Source organism: Acinonyx jubatus, chromosome F2 (assembly GCF_027475565.1).
Source record: "Acinonyx jubatus isolate Ajub_Pintada_27869175 chromosome F2, VMU_Ajub_asm_v1.0, whole genome shotgun sequence".
In the NCBI taxonomy this organism is placed as follows: Eukaryota; Metazoa; Chordata; class Mammalia; order Carnivora; family Felidae; genus Acinonyx; species Acinonyx jubatus.
The window spans coordinates 68,409,308-68,435,892 of NC_069394.1; the positions used below are offsets into that span (position 1 = coordinate 68,409,308).

General features: G+C 35.2%; 1 protein-coding gene across 4 annotated transcripts in view; it reads right to left on the reverse strand.

The window, feature by feature from the left end:
* Positions 1–385: 385 nt before the first annotated feature.
* Positions 386–26,585, reverse strand: part of YTHDF3 (YTH N6-methyladenosine RNA binding protein F3) — a 40,202-nt gene continuing 14,002 nt past the window's right edge. For all 4 annotated transcript variants that reach the window (XM_027042938.2, XM_027042937.2, XM_053208534.1 and 1 more), the window contains 2 exons: positions 22,860–24,458; positions 386–3,478 (listed from right to left, as the gene is read on the reverse strand). In XM_027042938.2, the coding sequence (XP_026898739.1) occupies positions 3,455–3,478; positions 22,860–24,458 (1,623 nt within the window). In that variant the 3' untranslated portion in view covers positions 386–3,454. The remainder of the gene's footprint in view (positions 3,479–22,859; positions 24,459–26,585) is intronic.

Here is a 26,585-nt window from a genome sequence, read left to right on the forward strand (position 1 = left end):
GCTCTATCTATCCCAAAGGATAACACACAGACTGTTGAAAAGCATTCCTTAGTACCAAGGATGGGGGGTTAGGGTTATTAGACAGCTGGTACCACTACTTGCTCCCATTACATGAAAACAAATAGGCCTCTTTCTCTTTTGCTCTAAGTTTAGTACTAAGAGCATGTAATTGAATAAGCTCACTGGAGCAGATAAAGATTAGGATAAACTGTTATCCTCTCTCTAATTCCCCCACTTAATTTAAATGGCCAACTAAAACGAGTGATACAATCTATTTGTACTTGAGAGACGTGTCAATCAGGAAACCCACAATAGGACGGACTAAAATGTTGTTTTCTGGCAAGCAATATATATTTTTGAAGATAAAATGGAAAAAACACAGATATGAGTGAACAATTTTTATTGAAACCCTCAAAGATTAAAGAGGACCAAATGGTGAGTTTGGGTACCATAACAGAAAATCTCACCTAACTGTACCATCATTCACAGGAATGAACAAACCCAAACACGACAAAATTCAAATTCTCATGTAATTGCTACAAGTGAATGTAAATGAACTAATCATTTTATCATAACCTTTCTTTAATCATACGAAAAAGAAGGGAATTTACATGGCATAACAAAAGATATGCAAAACTTAATGAAAACACAATTCTCTTAATTTCTCAAACTTATTTTTATAGGATGCAGAATGCACTTGAAATGATTAAATGACTTAAGCTGATTCTTTTTTATTGCAAACTGTTTTAACATCAGCTTAACCCCCATGCATGGTATTCAAAAAGAACACAGCTTTTGAATTAGAAAGATCACTCAAGTTAAAATGAGGAATTAAGTATTGAAATTAGGAAAAGGCTGGGGTTTCTTCTGAAAGGAATCTTCAAGTACCAATATGTATAGAGAAAGAATACTAATTTTGGTTACATTTTCCCCCTTACTGTTAAATATACAAACTATAATACCTTTCAAAATAAAATACCCACGTAAGATAACTTTAATAAGAAACATTCAAACCAGATTTTGGAAAAATCGAAAGCAAGAAATTGACTGGGCCAATAATGTCTTAATTTGTGATTATTCAAACATTTGATGATGTGTCTCCTGCTGCAGAGCCCAGGTTCTCTCCCTTTTGGTCCCTACAGTTAAGAAATAGTTAGTTGTGCTATTGAGACAATCTGTGATCATTTCATTCAGAGAAAAACCTTTTTGCCATACACTGACAGACCAAGGAGGAAGAGAAGGTAGGTGCTCTGAAGAAAACAATTACCAATTTTGAAAAGACAAAAGTGTTGTTGTTGTTGTCGTTTTTCCAAAGGAATGCTGCACCCATTTCACTTCGTATTAGAAATCCAGGTTAAAGGCACTGGGATGTACTCCTCACCTTGAATAGACTCCTCGATTACATCTGACAGCTGCGTCTGCTACTGCAATCAGCCTGCTCGCTGAGTGAGTGACACTTCTTACATAGAAACCTAATGTAAATTAAACAAGTTTGAATCCACTTATGATGTAACTAGTTTTATAAAAATATTCAGAGTTGCTAATAAAGCACCAAGAAAAAGAGAACCTCAGAGAGAGGACTCAGACCCTTTCTACACGGTCACCCCTTTACAGTTTTGTCTAATAGGACCTCCAGAGTGACAACAGTCAGCTTTGACACGTCCTATCTATATAATCTTAGGGATACAGAACATTGCTGTGGTGACTATACCCAAATGCCAATTTCAGTATAAATAGTTAAGAGACGTGTTACGAGATTTCATGGCTTACTCTTAAAAAGGTAAAATAGGTGCAATTTTCCTTTAAGAAAGTCTTTTATTCTGTAACATACCACTAATATTTTGATGTTCCCTTCAGTAAACACTGATATAACTACACTGGGACTACGAAAGAACTGTGAAGTAGCTACGATTATCTACAAATACTGTATTTTTTTCACTTGAATACAGTATTTGTACCTTTAAGAAAACATTGTACAAAAAAATTATATAAATGAAAGCCTCAAAGAAATATCCGTCACTAAATTTTTGAACTGAAGTGACCAAAGACCACTGTAAATGAACACATTTTTAAACATGATGTAAACATAAATGGAGTAATGCAAAACATCAAGGTATTCAAATCTACTATATTGCTATTTTCACCCTTAATGTATCTTTCTACATAGTTTCCTCCTTTTGGAACAGTAATATAAGGGGCAGTACATTATCTTCATAACCTTATGCCATCAAATCAGTTAATACAGATGCTTGACACGTTTAATTATACAAAATCAATTTGTTTCAAGTTACAAAATTAATGTTGATATGTAATTAATGAAAAAAATAAGATGTTAAAAAGATAACTATAAGAATACCCAGATATATGCTGTATTCCCATTTATATAGATCTGATCAATAAAACATCAACACATTCACTTAGATACTGATTTAATCCATGGATCAAGGCCATATTTTCAAAGTATTTTAAGGATGCCAGGACACTGCAAAAGCTGGAGAAAAGAGTTGAGGAACAGTATATGCTTGCTAAACAAGAACTATTGTTTATTTAGCTAGTGAATACCTAGAATAATAAATTTTTACTTCATGATCGCAATCAGGCTCGCAAACACCCAGAAATAGGAATTAAGGGTTTTAAATGTAGTTATAAAGGTCATAAAAAGTCTGATTAGACTGAGGTACATTTACTCAAAATTTTGAGATTCATTAAGTGGTAGCAAACAAAATAATTCCTCAGACAAATGCACATTTTTCAGTATACATATTATTGGGGGAAGGAGGGGAGAAGAATGTGCATTAACTGGTGAAGTCCACCAAGCTGCATATCAATATTCTGTTACACCAAACGGTTTGAAGACAAGGGAAATGTTCTAATATAATTTCAGATTATGATTCATTTGGCTAAAATAGAGCTTAAGGTTGCTTTGCCATATTAAAAGTTTACTACAATAATTTTTCACATAAACATTTAGACTTGAACTCCAGGACTAAATATGGCATGATTATTTTGCTTTTAATCTGTCAAATAGCTAAAAATTGACAATTTAAAAACTACAACAAAGAAAAAGTTGAAGCAGTGTGACTCTTACATCATTGAACCACTTCTAATGGTTAACTGTTAGTATTTAACAAATTCAAAGAGTTAATGAATCCTTGCATTCATTCAGTCTTCTGTGCCTTAGCTAGGATGCATAATTACAAAAGACAGCAGATACTGGTAAAAGCTTCAGGACAGAAAGTGCTTGACGAAGTTACAGTTCTCAAGTGTGTTTGGTGAGAGTATAAGGGCAGATGCGCTGATGAAAACCATTACAAGAAGAGTCAATTCTGTGTTAGAGTTCAAAGATGTCACCTTAAGCAGAAAAAAAGCTTTAATAACGTCTTCTTTGACTTATTAGGCATTTCCAGAGTCTACATCATTAGTGTTGTAATTCTAACAGGACATCTTCATACGGTTATTGTTTGTTTCTATTTCTCTCCTGAAAGAAAAGGACAGAGAATTTTAATAAAATACTATCATTATTTAAAGACTGAAATTATTTGTACTATAATAAAAAGTTATGCAAATACTAATTTGAGTAATTAAAAAAGATTTACTACCTATGCATACTATTGAGGGAGGATTACTACAAAACATTTTAAAACAAAGGATTTCAAACAAAAGACCTATATCAAGAGAGCATGACCTTCTCCACGCCCTATTTTCCCGTGAGATTTAAAGGTGAGAATATAAACATCTTTCTAGCCTTTTCATTGAGTTTTTAATGGTGAGGTATTAAGGCCTAAAAGGCCTCTGTGGCAATTTGAACTATTGGCTAGGTAGGGTTATGAGGAAAAGAGATGCATTAAAATGCACTAAAATTGGAGTAAATTAAGAATTTAGTGTTAATTAAAAAATACTTTGATTCACAAACTTCCTCTATATCATATTCTCATATTCATCATATTGTTACTTTTTCGTATCAAGAAATCTTTTTTTTTTTTTTTTTAACGTTTATTTATTTTTGAGACAGAGAAAGAGCATGAACGGGGGAGGGTCAGAGAGAGGGAGGAGACACAGAATCTGAAGCAGGCTCCAGGCTCCGAGCTGTCAGCACAGAACCTGACGCGGGGCTCGAACTCACGGACTGTGAGATCATGACCTAAGCCGAAGTCAGATGCTTAACCGACTGAGTCACCCAGGCACCCCTAGAAATCTTAGTATTTATTAATCGTCATTATTAATTCCGTTAAGAAGTTGGAAATCCCTTGAACAAAAGTTAAACTGAGTTATGTTTTCATTTCGTTTACTATCCCAATATATATCTGCAGTACTTCTGTCTGTGAAATAAAGAATGACTGGCATTGTGTATGCCTGTTAAATGTATGCATCATGTAGTTTGCACCACCTTGTAACTCAGTTCTCAAATTTTAGCATTAGAATAATCTGTAAAACTTCTGGAAACAGACTACTGGGCCCCTAATGTGTGAAGCTGAACCTACGAGTTGTAGTTCTAACAGGTTCACAGGTGATCCAGACACTGCTGGTCCAGAGAACACACTTTGAAAAAGACCTGTGTTTAAACACATTATAAAACTTTTTTGTTTTCACTACTCCCATTTTATTTTCCATGAGTAATACATGCTCTATAATAAATATGAATATTCTTTGCAAATGGTCAATTAGTTTCCAATCCTGTGACACCATCAGAAAACTGTATTTTAAATTCCAAAGAGAACTCTGTAAGTTATCTGTTACTAAATTCCTTTCTTTTTAACTTTAATATATTTCTAGAACTTAAGTAACAGTATTTCATACAGAAAGCTAATAAAATAAATGCCCTCCTATATGGTAACTACAAATAAAATCATTTCATACACACATTTCCAGTGGGATACTTTAAAAGTAAATAAAACTTGGGGTGCCTGGGTGGCTCAGTCAGTTAAGCGTCCAACTTCGGCTCAGGTCACGATCTCACGAGTCGTGGGTTCGAGCTCTGCTCAGGCTCTGTGCTGACAGCTCAGAGCTTGCAGCCTGCCTCTCTCTCTGCCCCTCCCGTGCTCTCACTCTGTTTCTGTCTCTCAAAAATAAATAAAAATGTTAAAAATAAAGTAATTAAATAAAACAAAACGAAAGCACAGAGCTAGCTAAATCCAACAATATGAAGAAAAAAAAAGGGACAAAAAAGAGAATATAGTACCAGGAAGTGTCGTCTGATTGTATACAATCCTTAAAGCTTTTTAAAAAACATCCTAATCGGGGCGCCTGGGTGGCTCAGTCGGTTAAGTGTCCAACTTCAGCTCAGGTCATGATCTCACAGTTCCTGAGTTCGAGCCCCACATTGGGCTCTGTGCTGACAGCTCAGAGCCTGGAGCCTGCTTCAGATTCTGTGTCTCTCTGCCCCTCACCTGCTTGCTCGCTTGCTTTTTCTCTCTCAAAAATAAATAAAACATTAAAAAAATAAAATAAATAAAAAACAGCCTAATCATAAAGTTCAGTTCTAAACTAAAGAAAACAAATAGATTTGTGTGAAAAATTTTGAAGCCTGCTTTAATTAGCCAGATATAAAAGCTACAGAAATTTATCAACTCCATGAAGAACCTTCAAACTACAGAAAAAAAAAAAGTCACTATTTATTTATTTTTTATTTTTTTAATTTTTCTTAACGTTTATTTATTTTTGAGACAGAGAGAGACAGAGCATGAATGGGGGAGGGGCAGAAAGAGAGGGAGACACAGAATCGGAAGCAGGCTCCAGGCTCTGAGCCGTCAGCACAGAGCCCGACGCGGGGCTCGAACTCACGGACCGCGAGATCGTGACCTGAGCTGAAGTCGGACGCTTAACCGACTGAGCCACCCAGGCGCCCCAAAAAGTCACTATTTAAGGATAAGTTAGACAAAGGGAAATTTAATTCAAGGGAGATGATCAGCTATAGCAATAAGGATCGTGTGTTATTTAAAATAGAAGTTAGAGATACTATTTCAGTTTCAACTGTAATCAACTATGCACTTTAGCTGAATCAAATTTAAAATATACAAATTACATACGTATTACAAGATAGCTATGTATGTAATGTGTAACTTCTAACTCAGTGGCCAGGAAAAGAGGAAAATAAAAAAAAAAAAAAACACATACATCAATACAACAGGACAGAAGGGTTGAGGGGAGAGCCTGAATGAACTAGATTTAATTAGAAAGTACAAAATAAGACAGCAGAAATATACATTTATAATCAAGCATCAAAAACTCTGTTCTTCAATGAAAATATAAATAACAGTTCAGATTTTTCAAAAATCCAGTTATATATGATTTACAAGAAAACAACCTAAAACATAAGGTCACAAAGTTAAAAGTAATGAAAAGACATATGACAACACAAACCAAATAAAGACTGATACAACGATATTAGTACCAGACAAAACTCATTTGAAGGCAAAAACTACTGTTGGGAGACAAAACGGTCACTCGATACTAAATAACAGATATTTTTAAAATAAGCTGCAATAATATTAAACTAAAAAAACAACTTTACATATATTAAAAGTTGTCAGAATTATAAAGAAAATTTGACAGGTTTCTCATTATAGCAGGAGAATTCAACACACTTCTCTAAGTAACTGGTAAAGCACATATATTAGTAAAAATACAGAGTGAATATACATGCTACAGAAAACCAAACCAATTATAGGGTACACACAGAACAACCACAGAAGGGGACTACATGCTAGACCAGAAAGCAAATCTCAATAAATACCAGGGTCTATGTCATGCACCATCACATTTTCTAACATCAGTTTTAGGAGCAAAACAGATTAACAAAAAACCTTAACCACATCTGGAAACTCTAAAACCACTCCTAAAAAATCTCCAAAAAAAATCATAATGGAAATTCAAAAATTTTTACATCAGTACAATAATGAAAATGCTTAGTCTAAGTCCCAACAAACACTTAGAAATTTACACATGTAGAACTTTAAAAAAAAAGAGAAAGTCTGAAAAGTAATGAGCTCATCATCCAACTCAATCTGTTAGGAAATGAGTAATAAGCCCCCAAAAGTAGAAGGAATAAAATAGGATAGCAGCAGAAAATAATGAAACAGAAAACAAGAATAAAGAGAACCAGAGAATAAAAACTGGGTGTTTGGAGGGGGAAATCTATTAGTGTTTGGGAGAAAAAAAAACTACCAAGAGAAAAAAATCTCTGGAAAGACTGATTTAAAAAGAAGATACATTACTAGCAAAAGACTGATACAACTAAAAAATAAAAATACCATTAATGCCAATATGAAAAAAAGGCTTAAGACAAAACAACCTCCTAAAAGTACAATTTATATACCTACAATTTACCAAACTAAACTCAAGAATAAGTAGAAAACCTGAAGAGACTTGTAATAAAGGACTTTAATCAACAATTAAAAATCCACCCCCAAAAAACCCTACCAGTCTCACATGTTAAGTGTGTGTAATTACACCCCAACATTGGGCTTGAACTCACAACCCCAAGATCAAGAGCCACATGCTCTTTTGACTGAGCCAGTCAGGTGCCTCCAAGCTCACATAGTTTTAGATGTGCATTTAATTAACTGTCCCAGAACTGATAACTCTAAACTTACACCAACTATTCCAGAGACCAGAAAAAGGAGGAATATTTCCTGACATATTCTGAGGTTAGCAATACTTTGATACTAACAGTATCAGGAGAAGCATGAAAAAACTGTCTCACGAGGATCTCCTAAGGGCTGTTTTGCTGGTAATAGACTGTAGGGGAGCAAAGGTGAGAACAGGAAAGCCAGAAAGGCTAGCACAGTAATAATCCAGTACGATAATAGCTCTTAGGCAGGGCTGGAAGATGCAGAGCTAGTGAAGAGCTTGGATTCCAAATACGTTTTGAAAGCAGAGCTGACAAGTTACTTACTGATAGACTGATTAGACGTGAAGTGAGAAAGAGAAGTTTCACAAATGAGTCCAGCATTGTTGGCCTCAACAACTGGCAGGGCAGTGGTGCCCTATACAGAGATAGAGAAGGTTTGGGGCAGGCAAACAGCGTTATATTAAATTTAAGATGCTTATTAGACAACTGTGAGAAGATGTCAAACAGGCAACTGGATACATGAGTTTGGAGGTAAGAGGAAAGGTCCAGGGTGGGTATACAAATTTGGAAGTCCTTAGCATGGAAAAAATTCCACCAACAAAACGCAGGTCTTCCTGAATATGGTCAACACCACCTCGGCTTTAAGACAACAAAACAAAACAACCACATTTACGTTAACAAGATCTAGAACTGCACCTGACACTGTTAATATTAAACAAATACTTGAATATAATAAGATATCTATGGGCATGCTATCAGCTATAGACCACTAGAAAAATGAGACTAAGTGATGCTGAGCTATCAGTGATAGCTGGATAGAGGGAGAAAGGAAACCCAAATCATTCAAAGGAAGCCATGGTCCAGTACACCTACAGGACTATGTCTTTAGTGATAGTTCAGAAGAAGGCACTTAAACATATACACTCTTTAGGACACAATCCCAAAGTGACTCACAGAATTTTTATTCTTAATGATTGACAATTCAAAAAATAAGTTGTAGAGGAATGCCTTCTCCTCTCCTTTTCCATTAACAGAGCTAGGCCTCAAACAGGCAGATTCGGAGATTAGAGGGCTTTGAGTCTGGTATAGGGCTTCTTCCCCACCTTGAAGTGAGTAGACACTGGAGACCAACATATGATCCTAAGGTCAAGATCCACAAGTTGGCATGTGGAGATGAGCTCCAGGAGGAAGGTTACTTGCCAACCCATGTCTTTTTGTTAAACCATGAGTTTCACAGATGAGCTAAGACATCTCTACCTAGGAAACAGCTTGAAAACAAAATTTTCTTCAGTTTTCTGAGAGAGGCCAACAGCTTGCCTTTAACCTTAGAGATAAATGACTTACTTCCTTTTAATCACTGGTAGGTTTATCATTATAAGCAATATTTCAGTAACCAGACCTGAGGTTTAAAAAGCCACAAGGGAAAAAGTAAATGTGTATCTAAGACGCCACACCATCCAAAAAGTAAATGAGAAAAAGCACTAGGAACACAAGTAGAGTAACACAGAACTGCAAAAGGAACCAGTGAATACCTGGAAGGAAAAAAAAAGAAAAAGCAGGCAGGCAGGCACTTGAGACCCAAATGCAAAAAGACAAACACCTTTGTTTATGTTAAAAATCTAATTTTCAAACTGAGTATTTCAGTAGATGAATTAAAGGGGAAAATGGTCACAGCCTCATTTAGAAAGTAGAATATTAAGTCTAAGAAATATCTCAAATTACAAATCAGAAAAAAAGAGCTGGAAATCACAAAGAAAAAAAAATTAGAGAACTGTAGGGATCTAAGACAAAAGGAATATTCTAGAAGTAAGAAAAAGAACAAACACAAGAGCTGAATAAATAACAAAAAATTTCACAAATTCTTTAATACTCTTTCCTGCATGAGGTGGAGCTTGCTTTTCCTTCTTTAAAGTGTAGACTGCAAATGTCCATCAACTGATGAACAGATAAAGATGTCACACACACTCACACACACACACACACACACACACACAATGGAATATTAGTCATCAAAAAATAAAATTTTACCATTTGTAACAACATGGATGGAGCTAGAATGTACTATGGTAAGCAAAATAAGTCAAACAAAGACAAAGATATGATTTCACTCTTATGTGGAATCTAAAAAATAAAACCAATGAACATATGGGAAGGAGGGGGAAAAGAGAAGAGCAGTAAACAAGAGACTCTTAACTATAAAGAACAACTAAGGGTTGATGAAGGTAGGTAGGTGGGAGATGGCTAGATGGACGATGGCATTAAGGAGGGCACCTGTGATGAGCACTGTGTGTTGTATGTAAGTGAGGAATCACTTTAATTCTACTCCTGAAACCAACACTGCACTGTATGTTAACTAAAATTTAAATTAAAAACATAAAGTGTGGGGCTAGACATACTGACTCGCTTCTAAGAACACCGTATGCAAAAGGAGAAAAGGGACATTTACATTAGAGAAACCTAGCAGATACAACCTTAACCAAGCAATCAAAATTAGTATCACAATAAGTTACATACGATCAGATGAGAAGGATGTATCACTTACGTAGTACTCTTCCCATAAACTCAGTCTAATCATGGCAAAGCATTAGGCAAACCAACATTGAAAGACACCTTATAAAACACCTGACCAGTAACGTCTTCAAAAGTGTTAAAGCCATGAAAGACATAGAAACTGTCATAGCTTAGAGAAGATTAAGGAGACATAAAAACTGAATACAAAACTGGTTTTCCAGATCTTAAATAGAAAAACTGGGAAAAGTGGGGAAATCTGGAAAAGCATGTTTGGATAAACATACTATGATTATGTAACATGTCAATATTAGGAGTAACTACATACAGAGAAACATCCTATAGTATCTCTGTAACATTTCTGTAAATCTAAAAATTACTTCCAAATGTTTAAAAAATCAGAGTGAAAAGTTAGAAAAATACAACTCCCAAATACATTAAGTATCATATTGGTGCAGTAATATGAAATACATAGATATTCTACAGAGTACTGTTAATTTTAATGGTTGCCCAGCTTCTCTTTTTATTGTTTACGAGAGGGTTAAATTCTGCCCCAAAGTTAAAACCAGTGAATTATCAGACTTAAATAAAAAAGAGGGACACGTTTCAAAAAAAGACAAGATTTTAGATGTACAATGACTGTAGTTAAAATATGTAATAGATTCAATTCTTCAGAAGGAAAATTAATTATTTACCAGAGTTAAAATCTACTCAGACTGGTTTACACAACTGAAAAATTTCACACTAGAGAGTAGAACAAGGGCAATAACAGATGGATAAAAGCCCCAGCTGTTCAAAAGCCTGTACATTTGTCCAGATCCATTAAAGTGTTTTAATACTGAGATAAGCTTCTGACCTGCACTGTCCCAAAAACATGATCATTTTGCAGTAAGAAAGCAAAACACAAAAAATATAAAGGAAATAGATCAATTCTGTACTGTAAAATAAAATCAAAATTTAAAAAAAAATCAAGGGAAAAGAGAATGATTATGCTTTGGAGGCTCTGTTCTACAAAGCCAAATCTTCGATTTTTTTAATGTTTCCATGTACGTGAGACGTAACATTCTTGATCCCCTGCATGACCACACTATAATAAAAAACTGCTTTAAGAGATTCCAGTGCCCAAGGTTGCATTTATAAAATAAAGAAATATTTCAGGTTTGAAAAAAAAGAACAGATGCAGTCTAATAATTTATAATCAATTTATCCGTACCAACCAAAGATCAAGTAATCTCAAAGTGTACTATAAAATGAAAGAGTTAGGAGTAAGTTCAAATAGTGAAAAGTGGTGGACAACAGTCATAGCATATGTTAGTTTAGGTCCAAATGAGAGTAAGAATATGATTCTAGGAAGCCTTAGAACTAACTCATGTGTTTGAACTGTGATTTAGTTTCAGCAAAATAACATCACTCACTACACTAACTTTTTTGTTTATGTGTAGTCTTATTTTGGTTTTAGAGTTTTCACTTAATTTCACATTTAAGCCACACTATATTAAAATTAAAATCACACACAAAAAAGAAGCATAAGAAGAAATAAAATGGTCTCTATTTACAGACACTGTGACTGTCAGCCAGAAAATCCTAAGGATGTTCTATTAGAACTCCTAGAACTAATAGATGAATTTACAAAGGTCAGAAGATACAAAATATTTCTATAAACCAGCAACAAACAACTGGAGTAAAACTGAAATTACCAATTACATTAAAAAAATACCAAAATTAAGTTAAATACACACACACACACACACACACACACACACACACACACACACACACATAAAATAAATTCTTCAAGAGACATGTAGGTCCTCAATACTGAAAAATATAAAACTGAGAGAAATTAATTATGTTTGTCCAAGCAGATTAAATTCCATAAAGAAAGGGCTATTTATCTTTAGTGGCTTACTAGTAACCCTTGGTATATATCTGCTGGAATGAATAAGGGATCCCAGTTAAGAAAAAACCATACAGGAACTAAATATATGGTGTGATATAGGTTGACCAGAATACAAGATGTAGATGTGTGCTAGTAGATTCCTCACACAAAATGGCTGATCTGGGGACCCAGGAACAGAGGGTCTTAAAGCCAAATAAAAGGAATCCACACACAATTCTATTTTGGAATCAGAGTTTGGTCTGTTTACAATAAAATGAAAAAAATAAAATTAGTACATTCCAGACTTTTAATTCAAAAGTGGAATTGTTAACTAGTAGCTTTTTGTTACCTTAGTTATTTTATTATATATCCTATTATCTTTCCTCCATTCCCTTTTGTTATTTCAAATGCAAAACAGAACACATCAGTATTGAATATGTAATGTCTAAGAGTTGAAATGCCTTTCTATAAGTTCAAAGTTTTCTGTCAAGAGGCAGTGAAGTGAGTTTCACTCAGAAATTAGAGTGCAATATAGCAAGTCAATTTCTAAATTAAGAAATTGCACATACAATTTTTAAAATAAATCATTAAGTAAACTGGAAAGATAATTCAACAATTTAAGTTACTTCCTGAAACTTAAACAAGATAATTCATGTCACCTAAACACGTATGTTCATGAAGTAATAATGTATTTGCTGCTGAAGAAAAATAAGTGAAATACCCATCAAATTTAATGATGACTGTTCATACTGTAATAGGTATGAAAGAAGTATCTCCCAAAGATCTAGCATGAACCCAGTGAACTACAGATAGTTCATTTACTAAACTTCTAAAATTCTTAACCAGCACTGGAACAAAAATACAGCCACTATTAACTCTCCTACGGCGCAAGAACCTTAATCTGAGAAAAAAATAAAAACAAATCAGTACTCTAAAACGTTAATTAGAGCACGTCGTTTCCCCAACTCTGGCTTACAAAGACTATTTACCAAGTGCAAAACACAGTATTACTACACTTAAAACTGTATCATCTTGACTATACAAAAATACCAGTCAATATTTTATCAGAGAATTACTTAAAAACATAATATAAAAAGTTTATAGTATTGGGGTGACTGGCTGGCTCTGTCAGTAGACCCATGAATCTTAATCTCAGGGTCGTGAATTCAAGCCCCACGTTGGGCATGGAGCCTAATTAAAAATTAAAAGAAAGCTTATGGTATCCAGTGTGACACATCTTGTGCCAAAAACTATTTTCCAAAGAAATATTATTCTTCAAATTTTATAGTAAAGATGAAAGGAAAAGCAAAATTTTGTTTCTGTTAATCATAATCAACTCACTCAGTATAAAAGAAGTCCATCCATAAAAAAGTTTACCAAAAGGTAGATGAGAACAGACTTCGACTAATTCTTGATCTTAAAGAACTATAATTCGATTAATGGGAAAGCATTAAACGAAACGTTCTACTTGAGAAAAAGATGCATAGAACTGTCAGAGAAATGTTCACTGTTGTCACAGGTAGTGTTACTGTTGAAGTGACTTCTTATATATTAACAAAAAATTTGGTTACCTTGAGACAGACTATCATCTCATCTCAGAATCAAAATTATTCCCATTATGAAAAATATTATTGGAGGTACTAAAATTTGCTCTTTCAAAATAACTAACAATATACAATGGTATACATGAGCAAAATGCATAGAAGATTCTAGAAATTAAAACAATTTAATAGGGATTTTATTATCATTATGTCCTGCTTGTTTTGGCATAAACTGCGGGTCTTCATCTGTTTCTGAGAGAACAGGTAAATGCCTTATTTAGGAAGTCACCTCAAAGTTACAGGCAATTGAAAACTCTAATTTCTACAGGGAAATAAAACTAAAAATTTCACTTGGGATTAGGTTTCCTGATAAGGATTTATAACCAAAGAATATCTAGTAGGATCTAAATGACTCACATTCAAGTACAGCAGAAGTAATATTTCAATAAAAAGATTATCTAAATAGTCAAAAGTAGATTCTACTGCTGTGCAGATTACTCATATTTATCTGTACAAATATACTCAGAACATTATTAGTTCTTTGTTTTCTTTCTCTTATTTTGCAATTAAACTAGCTTTATCATTAGAAGTAATATATACAAATAGCAAGTTCAAGTAAAAAGTAAGCTCCTGTACCCACCTCTAGCCCCTTCTAAGTTCCTCCTATGAGTCGCCACTATACTTTAAGTAGCATACTAACACAATGCAAACACTATCAATTCCCATTGTATATGATAAGTAATGTATTACAGTGGACGTGTTATATTCTCCTTCTCTTCCCCCCCTTACACTAGAAGCCACACTATTTTTAGTTTTAGTGACTGTCTTTATGACTTTAAATAATATGCTTGAGGCACAATTGCTTGATATATCATCTTTAAACAATAATCTGTTACCTTCAGATGAGAAAAACAGTGCATTTATTTCCCCTTCCTCAATTCTTTCTCTCCTTCTATTCCATCTCATAACATTTTGTTCTAACTATAATTAAATCTTTTATATACTATTGTCCATTTCTACAAATGGGAAAAACAATCAGCAGCATTTATTATGTAACTTGAATAACTGAGTACAGAGTTCCTAAATAAAAAAGTACAGCAATTTAAACCAATAAATAAAAATTCAATGACATTCAAACTTTCCCAAAGGAAAGAGATTCTTCAAAGCATTTACTCCTTCAATAAATATTTAATCAGCTACTATGTGCCAGTCATTAGGTGCTAGGGATTCAGCAGAGAACAAAAGCAAGCCCTGCTCTCACAGAACTTATGTTCTGTGAACATGATTACTTAGAAACTTTTTATTTTCTTTTAGTTAGAATTTTATTTTCTTTTTAGCTTCCTTCACTTCTCCAAGGTCAGTGGTTCCCCACTGAGGGCTCATTTCATCTGTCAGGCTTTAAAGACCACAGTGGAGATGCTTATAGTCCTGAGATACACTACATACAATGAAGACCTGTCTGATACATAGAGTCTGCCCCTGCTGAGAGATACTTGTTCTAGTATAACCAGTTACCAGGTATTATCTTTCTTGAATACCTTTTTCATTCTGCTAAAAAACCTCTTCAGGTTACCTTCTCATGAAGGATATGCGGCTACTCTTGTACACCTGAAATTCTCTTTAGTTTGCGTTTCCCCTTCACTGATATAATGGGACATTGACCTTAAGAATATAATTCTATATACCCCATTCCCCTCTACTCTAAAATTTTCCATAGGAGTATCCAGAGTTGTAGATGGAAAAATTCTGATAGTCTGATTCTCCTTCCCTTGTAGAAGGCAGTTTGTCTTTTGCTCAGGAAGTTCAAGATTTTCTCTTTATCCTATCTTTAATTCTTTTCAATTGGAAATAATGCTGCTAGTCACTCAGCTTGAGCCCATTCCCACTGAAAACATACAACCTTTGGCTCTGGGCATTTTTCTCTAACCATTCTTCCCTTTGATGGTTTTTTTCCTATTCTCTTTCAACACTCCTTTAGAAAGACAGTGGGCGTCCCCTCTTTCCATCACTTGTTTTTACCTTTTGTATTTTTCATCTCTATTACTCCATATATGGAAATTTCTTTGATTTGAAACTCCAGATAAACTAGCTCTAAAACATGAGCATTTATTTTACTACTTGCTTGCTTGCTGTATTGTTTTTATTTTGACATTCGTATTTCTCATTTCCAAAAACATTTTCTGGCTTTCTTTTCTTTTTACATATGAATCCTAAGAACAAAATAAATTTTGTTTTATATTTTAAATTATCTTCTGTTCCTGAATCCTTTTAGTGAGTTTGCCTTGGTTGTTCTGCCATTAAGCTTGACTTTAATAAAATATTTTGGTATCAAAAGTATGTGTTAAAATATTAAGAATGAAGAATGAGGCAAATACTATGATAATTAGCACGGATTTCTCTTCCAGTTTTAAGTTTCACCAATATCCCTTAGTTTAGAAGAGACAGCATGACTTTCTAAGTATTATACAACCTGACAGGATGTCTAGCAGGCTCCTCCACTGAGTGCTTTGCTGGCAAGACAACCTGGGGAATTCCTCTGTTGTCAAAATAACCACAAACAAACAAACAAACAAAAGTCAATTAAAGACCCAGTGATGAGAAGATGGACTTAGCTTCTTAAAATCCTTCTTTTATCATAAGTAGGCCTAAGAACTTAAATAAAAACATGAACACTAGAAAGAGAAATGAAAGTTATAATAACCACAGACCCAAATGTAAAATTTAAAACTAGTAAGTCCCTGAAAAAGCGTAAGAAAAAATCTTCCCAAACCAGGGAAAGGCAAAGATTTGAGGTCAGATTAGTATAAGCTTTCTAAAACTGTTCTTACTATTTAACATTATTTTGGCTAATTCTATTTTGGCTATGTTAGCTTCTCTACCAGATCTTATACTAGAAAAAAAAAAAAAATGGCAAAAAGGACAGTGAGAATCAACTTATAATAGTATTGTGGTTATATACCCTTATCCTTAGGAAATAGACACTATACTTTTTGGGGGGTAAAGAGCCATGATATAGGGAACTTACTCTCAAATTTATGAAAAAAGCAAACAGGGAAGAACACTAATAGGTGAATCTGGATAAAAGGCATGTGTGTGTTTCACATATTATTCTTATTCTTCCAAATAAATTAAAAATTATGTCCAAATAAAAAGAAGGAAAAAGATTCACACATACAGCTGCATGTAGCTATAGTTCAATCAATTCTACTCTATCATTATGGCACCAGTATATTTTGGTTATTTTCCTGATGATAAACATTTAGGTTGTTCCCAGTCTTTTTACTATTATCTACATTCTTGTGTGTCTTCTGATGTATTTAGGAAGTTTCTCTTAGCTATGTATGTGTGTGTGCGTGCATGTGTGTACACAAAGAACTGAATTATAAAATATATGAAATTTTGTTCAGCTTTACAAAAAAATGCAAAATTACTTCCCCACATGGCTGTTATCAATTTAATGGTCCTATCTCCAGCTGTAGAAGAGCTTTTGTTGATCTACAGTCTAATACCTGATACTATCAAATTTCTCAATTTCACCAAATAAATGGATATAAAAAATTTTTTCATTATACTCCTGATTTGTATTTCCCTAATAAGACTGAGTATCTTTTCATATACTTTTTAGCCATATTTGTTTCAATCTATCTTTTGCCCATTTTTCAACTGGGTTCATCTTTTTTCTTAAACTGATTCACAGGAGTTCTTTCTACATTCTTGATACTAACTAATCTTTGGTCATTTATGTCCAAATTCCTCCTAGGGCCTTACATGTCTTTCTACCCTCCTTAAAGCATCTTTTGATGAACAGATTTTTTTTTTTTTTTAAGTAGACTCCATGCTCAACATGACGCTTGAACTCACGATCCTGAGATCAAGAGTTGCATTCTCTGACTGAAGAGCCCCTTGATGAACAGATTTTAAACTAGTCAAATTTCATCAATCTTTTCTTTTATAATTAGTGCTATTCTGGGTCTTAAGAAACCCTACTTTACCCAAAGACTGAAGAATTTGCATCTGGGAAAATGTGACCTCCACATATCAGAAGCTTTGAAGAATTTCAGCAAACACAAGACAGATGGGGTCATGTTAAAAGAGAACACTAAACAATGACTTGCAAATCCTTTTCTTTAACAAATAAAATGGGCATACCAAGTAAAAAAAAAAAAAATTCTAGCAAAACACCACTAATTTGTCCTTTTTGATGGAGCCAAGGAAGACCTACAACGGAGGGGGAACACATCCTTTATCACTAGGTTGCCAAGCGTATTTAAAAGCAGTTAGGCTGGAAAGCTAAAGTGTAAGCACAACATTATCTAAGAGAAAAATCTACAAATGAAAATTTACACATTCCTGCTGGACAAGGGATAACAGCCAGGAAGAAAACTGGGCAAGGACACGTGATACCCCAAATGCAAAACAGTCAATAAACAGAGAAAACAGTTTCCCCCGACATGGCATGGCCGTTTCAAACTCAAAGAAAAGTTAAATTTCACTCATTAGCATATTCATTGTACTGGCTCACCCTTCTCACTCTTCACAGGCTGATGAATCATTTGACTGGTAAAGTTAACAATCAACAGGATTCTCCTGTCTCCACATTTGCAGCAGGAAGAGAATGTGAAACTAACACTAAACATTAAAAGGAAGAAAGGAAAAAAAACAACAATAACCCTGTTTTGGAGCAAATACCTGACCTGGATGATCCTCTTCCAGGTTCAATGATGACAGAAAAAGGTCAAAATGAGTCTTAAAATATCATTTCACAAAAAAGGATACTAATAAAACTACAATGAATCAAACTAAAAAGCTTCTGCACAGCGAAGGAAATCATCAACAAACTAAAAGGTAGCTTACTGAATGGGAAAAGAGATTTACAAATGACAGTTCCAATTAGGAGTTAAGGACATGAATGAAACATTTTTCCAAAGACATGGCCAACAGACAAGAAAACATGCTCAATATCACTAATCAGTAGGGAAATGTAAATCAAAACCACAATGAAATCTCACCTCACACCTGTCAGAATGGCTAGCATCAAAACAAGAAATAACAAGTACTGGCGAGTGTTTAGAGAAAAGGGAAACATTGTGCAGTGTTTGGGCAAATGGGAATTGGTGTAGCCACTGTGGAAAACAGTATGGAGGTGCCTCAAAAAATTAAAAATAGAAACACCATACAATCCAGTAATCCCACTTCTGGGTATTTAACCAAAGAAAACAAAACCACTAATTTAAAAATATATATAACACCCCTAGGTTTATTGCTGCAATATTTATAATAGCAAAATATGCAAGCAATGCCAAGTGTCTATCAATGGATGAATGGATGAAGAAAGATGTGGTGTATATACATACACGCACAATGGGACTTTACTTAGCCATTAAAAAAAAATGAAATCTTGCCACATGTGGTAACATGGATGAACCTAGAAGGTATTATGTTAAGTGAAATAAGTCAGACAGAAAAAGACAAATACCATATGATTTCACTTATATGTGTAATCTAAAAATCAACAAAGTTGGGAGGGTGGGGAGGGGTATAAGAGGTGAAGAGGATTAAAAGGTACAAACTTCCAGTTATAAGTACAAAAGCACAGAACAAGGTATAGTGAATATGGTAATAACTCCGTATGGTGACAGTAATTATACTTACAGTGGTGAGCATTTTGTAATGTATGTAAATGTTGAATCACTAAGTTGTACACCTGAAAATAACACTGTATGTCAACTATACTTCAATTTAAAAAGAACTATACTGAGTCCAAATCACGGTTGCCAGAAGTTAGATATGGGGGAAGAATGTTAATATGAAGGGATAGTACAAGATAGCTTTCCCAGGATGATGATATTATTCTGTATCCTGATCATGGTGATGGTTATACAAATCTATAAGTGTGTTAAAATTCATGGAACTGTACTTCTCAAAAAGTGAATTATACTGTGTAATTTTTTTAATACTTTTATCTTTTTTAAAAATATTTATTTTGATAGAGAGCACCAGCAAGGGGCAGGAGAGAGAGGGAGGGAGACAGAATCTCAAGCAGGCTGTCAGAATCTCAAGCACGCTATCAGCACAGAACCTGACGCAGGACTTGAACTCACGAACACCGAGATCATGACCTGAAAAGAAATCAAGAGTCAGATGCTTAACCGACTGAGCCACTCAACTACCCCTAAAAAACTTTAAAAAGGATATATACACAAAGTTATAGGACCTTTATTTACATTCCCCAAAAACTAGAAACAACTCAGAAGTGCTTTAAAGGATGAAAGATAAAAACACTATGGTGAATCCACACAGTGGAATGGTACTTAGTAATTAAAAGGAACAAAGAATTGATATATAAACACTGATACACTGCAAAGATATCATGCTAAGTGAAAGAAATCTTAAAAGATTACACACTATGTAATTTCGTTTACATGACATTATGAAAAATGCCTTATAGAGACAGAGAATGGATTGATCAAAGGGGGAGGGTAGCACTTGACTACAAGTCAGCAAAAGGGAATTTACAAATTTACAATTTTACTGTAGGTAAATTTTAAAAAACTAAACAAGTTGAAAAGTATATGGAAGGGGCACCTAGGTAGCTCAGTCTGTTAAGTGTCCAACTCTTGGTTTCAGCTCAGGTCAAGATCTCACAGTTCATGGGACAGTGTGAAGCCTGCTTGGGATTCTCTCTTTCCCTCTCTCTGCCCCTCCCCCACTCAGTCTCTCTCTCAAAATAAATAAACTGAAAAAAAATTATCAAATATGTCACATAAGGCTGAACAACCAAAAAAAGATTCAAAATAAACATGTCAAAGATGGATTATATACCATCAAAAGACTGGCAGTAAACTCTGAAACAATTTAAATGTAAAATTTTTAGGTTTAAAAATTAAGTTTAAATCACTGTGGTATATACGTGATTATAAAAACAATATGTAACTGTCATAAATAATTCCTGAGACAATTATATTAAAAAAAATAATAAACTAGGGCTAAATTTGCAGACCAGGTAGGTAAGAAATGTGGAAGACGTACAAGGGTGACCACCCCTTAGTGGTGGGAGAGAAAAAAAAATTGGTAAATATTTCCTTGCCATGCATCTTTTTCCCCTGAGCAATCTCATCCCACTTTCGTGGAATCAACTATTTAAGAAAAGAAAGCTCCCAAATGTGTGACTCTCACATATAACTGCTTAATCACAGATTTCACAGTCCATATTTCTCAAAAACACCTTAAAATCAGCACCTCCTCAAAAAGAAACCTGCATCCTACTTTTCATACCCCAAATCAGTTCTACTGATCCACTATTGGTCATGGCAGTTACAGTATGACCATTTACTCACCTGCTGAGCTCAAAAGTTCAGAAGCTACTTTTGATCCTCCTTTTTCACTCTTCTCCCACATTTAACCGGAATCACTAGCACCAGAATCACCTAAGGTATCTATTAAAAATGTACACCAGCAGGTCCTTTATGAAATACAGTTGCCCCTTGAACAACATGGGTTTAAACTTGTGTGCATTGGCATATATGTAGATTTTTCTGTTAAATACAGTACTGTAAATGTACTTTATCTTCCTGATGATTTTCTTAATACCATGTTTTCTCTCACTCGACTGTAAGACTACAGTATATAATTCATGTAAGATACAAAACGTGTGTTAATCGACTGTTTATGTTATCAGCAAGGTGGCTTCCTGTAAACAGCAGGCTATCAGTGGTTAAGTTTTGGATGAGTCAAAAGTGACACACAAATTTCCAACTATGGAAATTGGGGGTGGGGGGGCACCCCTGACCTGCACATTTGTTCAAGGGCCATCCACTGATCAGATTTTCCTACAGCGGAAGAACCGCTGCATGCCAAGACGCATCCCAATAATTTAAGCAGCTTAAGGTTTGCAAACTACTGTTCTAGAATTATTATTTCAATATTATTCACCAGTGAGGAACGTTTGCTCAAATAGTTCCCTTGTCTGCAAAGATTAAGAAGCCACAGATATTTAAGTTCACACATAGAAACAAATTACTGACATTTTCTACGTAACAGCTTTCCATAGTAACCAACATAATTTCTTAGAAGAGCTTCTAACTTGGGGGACCTGGGTGGCTCAGTCAGTTGAGCATCCAACTCTTGACTTCAGCCCAGGTCATGATCCCAGGGTTGTGAGATTGAGCCCTGCATCGGGCTCCATGCTAAGTGTGGAGCCTGCTTAAGACTCTTTCAATCTTGGCCCCTCTCCCCTGCTTGCATGCTCTTCCCGTATCTCTTTCTCTACCAGTCAATATTTTAAAAAAGCTTCTAGTAACTTTACCCTTGCGGCATTTGAAAAGAAATTTGAATGTACTGTCTATGGAAAAATCTGCTAGTTGTCTACTATATCCATTCTCTCTTTTCCTCCTAAAAATAGGACCCCAATTTTCTTCTGCGGTTTGGAACAGAAAACATTCCCCAGCTGTCTTGCCTTTGTGCCCCGTGACCAAATTCTGGCCTACATGACGCAAGCAAAAACAGTGCATAACTTCAGGAAAGTCTCACGAGTTTCAGAGAGGGTCAATAACAGAATAAGAAATCAAATTCTTCAATCAAAATCTCAAAGTCCATGCATTCCCAACTCTAAACTGCCTTCCTAAAGTCAGATCCTTCCTATACTTTATACAAGTGCTTAATTTAAATGTACAAATTATGAAAATGTTTCAGGAAGGGAGTGCCTGGGTAGCTCAGTTGGTTAAGGGTCTGACACTTGATTTTGGCTCAGATCATAATGGATCACCGTTGGTGAATCTCAGCCCCCTTACCGCCACCAGTGTGTGGAGCCTGCTTGAGATTCTTTCTCTCCCTCTCTCTGTCCCCATCCCCTGCTTGCTCACGAGCTCTCTCTCAAATATTTTAAAAAATGGTTCAGGAAGGAGTTTCGGGGAAAAATCTGTTTTCTCACAAATACAAAATAAATTATATTCAAACATTTATTTAAAAGCTGTTTCAAAATCCTAAGCATGTTTTTGCATAAAACTAATGTTTAAAATTAGTGATTAGAGTCCCTCACCAGTTCCTCAATTTGCTTAGTTATAAATGCAGAACTTACTAGGCTTTGATGAATACAACTCAATGACCTTTACCCCCTGAATATAAAGAACAGGCAAATTCAGACTAAGGATGACACTTAGGAAGGAAAGAGAAAAGGATTTAATGTGACTCTGAGGCCCTCAAGGGAGTTTGCAGAGTTCTGTTTCTTAAGCTAAGTGGTTGGTTTCCTTCAGAATAAAGTTCCTAAACTCAAAATGTAATATTAAAAGGCATTAAAGAACACCCATCCATATGTACCACCCCAAGAAAAAGACCCTACATACAAAAATCACTGTACTCTTACCCTACGCATGGCTTCCTCCTCTTCTTGACGCTTTTCATAATGTGCAAAGTCATCAAAGATTGAGGTGGTATGCTTGAAAGTAGCAATTATTTTAAGCACTTGCTTAGCTTTTTCTAGGGGTACCTCTTGAGTGTCCCTTGAATTGGTAACTGGTTTGTTGTCATTATTTTCTAAGCGAATATGCCGTAACTGGTTATTGGGAACATCTTTGACAAAGATCCATTTAACTTCAAATTTGCCCTTCCACTTATCCTGAGACCAGACACCAGCATATGCATTATAGTCCACAACAGACTTCATTTCAGCCACTCCACAAAAATGTCCACTGCCATTCACACTGAAGAGTAAATAGAGTGGGCCTTTCCCATTCAGGGAACGGTAAGCTGCATCCAAACGCTTATTACCATGCTCAGTACTACACCAGATAGAGTACTTAATGGATCGGTGTATGTCATCCTCAGAATAGCTTTTAATTATAAACACACGTCCATTCTTCAGGTTCCAGTCAAAGTCTTTGGGATTATAATTGTTTATGGCCTTTAGCTTTTCCAGCACTGGATGCACTTCTACACTAGAAGGTGAAGCACTGACAGGAACAACACCTAAACCAAAGTTTTCACCGCCCACTCCATTGTTCTGGTTGAATCCAGCTCCCCTATTCCGAGGAGCTACCCAGCGATTCTGCAGCTGTTGCTGTTGGGGCTGCACTTGGTGAGGCTGGGCCTGTGGCTGAGGTCCTTGTTGCTGCTGTGGTTGTGGTGGCTGAGGCTGCTGTTGAGGCAGTTGGCTTTGCACCAATGTTGGTGGTTGAATTAATGGCTGAGGCTGCTGGATTATAGTTTGAGGAGGCAGAACTGGTTGGGTTGGTGGAGCCTTTACCACTGACCCCTTTTCATCCCAAGTTCCAATATTCATGTTGTGTTTTATAGGAGGTGGTGGCACAGCAGAACCCCCAATTCCCACATTGCCCTTGGGTTTAAGTTTCGGTTGAGGTTTGGCAGGCTTTCTGGCAATGGCAGCCCATGAGGTCGGTTTAGGCGCTGCACTGCTAACTGGGGGCACACTATTGGTTGCAATGCTAGTCATACCACTGCTGCTCAAGGCTGTACCTACAGTTTTTGTCACTGCAGCTGTCAGGTCACCACCAATTTTCAGTCCAGTCATGCCTTGCTCAATACTGCTAATGCCAGGCACCTTACTCAAAGTATCATTGCCAAATCCAGCCTGTCCATCCGTAATAGCTCTCCCAAGAGAACTAGGTGGATAGCCATAACTGCTACTATAAGCAGAACTTTGTGTTGATTGTCCCTGAGATCCACTTGTCCCCCATGTAGAGAAATCAGCATTACCAGGAAAAAAGTTAAATCCATGTTGACCAAGAAATGGAGGGGTATTTCCTAATGCCCCAGGTTGACTAAACACACCATCTGGTATATAATGATGTTCTCCATTACTCATTTGTCCATAGGTTGTCAGATACGGCATAGGTTGGTCTCCAGCCGTGGACCATGCTGCTTCCCCAAGAGAATATGGAAATCCAATGGATGGAGCATAGTAACTAGGCATGTATGGATCTGACATTGGTGGATAGCTGTTACTCTGGAAAACAAAAGATCATAATCAGGAGCGAAGTATCCTCTTAAGACCAGGGGGAAAAAAGGACTCTCAAAGATTAAAAACAAATAGTTTTAAATAAATGAAAACCAAATGCACTTCTTCCAGATAAAATGAAAATTTCAAACCCAACTTTATCAAAACAAAAATGTGCTGGTATTTTTATTTTAAAATATTCGTTATAAAATTGCAGGGTTTGGGGGAGGGGAGCGAGGAGGTGGGTAGGAGGAGGATTATTTCTAAGAGTCAGATCCTCTGGCACAATTTAAAAACATCATTTCTACAAAAATCTGATTTATAAACTCTGCAGACACAAATTGATCATTTACAGCCAACTTTATTTTAAACAGTTAATGTATCAAAAAACTTACATGCAAAGATCAAACAAATCTGGAATCTATGCCAAATAATAGAGGAATTTTAGAATATAGAATACCTATCTATATGATGGAATCCAATTTAGCAGTTACATTCTGTACTTTCATTAAGAAACAATAAAAGAAGGGTGGCCTGGGTGGCTCAGTTAAGTGTCCAACTTTGGCCCAGGTCATGATCTCAAGGTTCATGAGTTTGAGCCCTATGTCGGGCTCAGTGCTGACAGCCTGGAGCCTGCTTTTGATTCTACGTCTCCCTCTCTGTGCTCCTTCCTCGCTGATGCTCTATCTCTCTCTGTCTCTCAAAAATAAACATTAAAAATTAAAAAAAAAAAAAAAAAAGAAATGCTCACACTATGAGAAGAAAAAAATGACAAGATTATACCTATGGCATGATCCAAATTTGCTTCTTTTTGTTTTGTCTTGCTCATTTTGAAAAAAAATCAAAACAAAATTCTTACTGTGGTTTCTAAATGGTGGGATAATAGGTGCCGCTTTTTAGACTCTAATTTCTGAATTTTACCCAATAAACTATCACCTTCCTAATCAGAATTTTAATTTAGAAATAGTGAGTTCCTGCTATTTTTTCCAGAATTACTGCAATTAAATCAATGTTTACTTGTGAATAGTAACTAATGATTCATTTAATGATTTGCCATAAAAGAAAACACCAAATTCTATTTAAAGAAAAAAACCTCAAACTTGTTACTAGCCAATGTAAAAAACAAACATTTTAAGGATTTATTTTAAAATTGGTTTAAGCCAAAAACATGTCTGATAATAGATTTTCACCCTTTGGTTTAGGTATGATTTTTTAAAGTACTGAACAGACCTCTGAATGTATAGAATTAAGCAAAATGCAAGAATTAAGCTAATACCTAATCAGGACAACTGGAAGTCACCTTGCGAGGATGAATACCATTCTGAAGGCTGACTGTTCACTTAATTTACATAGGGATTCTTATTCAAAGTTCCTAGAGCAAAGTATTTAGCTTTTTTTGTTGTTGTTACTCTCTTCCACTCAAGAAAGTATTTCCACCACTTCTCTACCACCAAGAAAGTATATCAATATAAACGTGTGACAATAACATCATAGATACTACCTGGTATTCACATGACATTCTTTTAAGGGCCTATCATTGGCAATTGATATATTTTATTATTATGAAGTTACTTGTGACATCAAAATTGTCCTCTTTGAGAAAGTTAACTTAATATTTTGTCTTCTGCAATGATTCCAATAAAACTGATATAAAAATAAGAGAGGGGTGCCTGGGTGACTCAGTTGGTTAACCTTCTGACTCTGCATTTCTGCTCAGGTCATGGTCTCACAGTTCATGAATTTGAGTCCCGCATTGGCCCCTGCAGAGCCTGCTTGGGATATTCTCTCTCTCTCTCTCTCTCAGTCTCTCTCTGTGCCCTTACCCTGCTCATTCTCTCTCTCGAAACAAACATTAAAAAAAAAGTAACTTAAGACAAATAAAAGTTGCATTGAAATTACTAATTATAACACAGATTTATTGAGTATTTCCAGCAATGCTTGGTCTTAAAGACAAAAAAACAATTCTGTCACTTAGTACTATTTAAAGAAAAAACAATGACTCTTAAAATATACTTGATATAAGTATATTTTAACTACATTTAGAACGGGAAATAAATGGGTTACTGTTGACTAATTTAGTTGAGTATATTCTTCAACTGTATTAGCTAATTATTACCTATATAATGCTCAGAATAT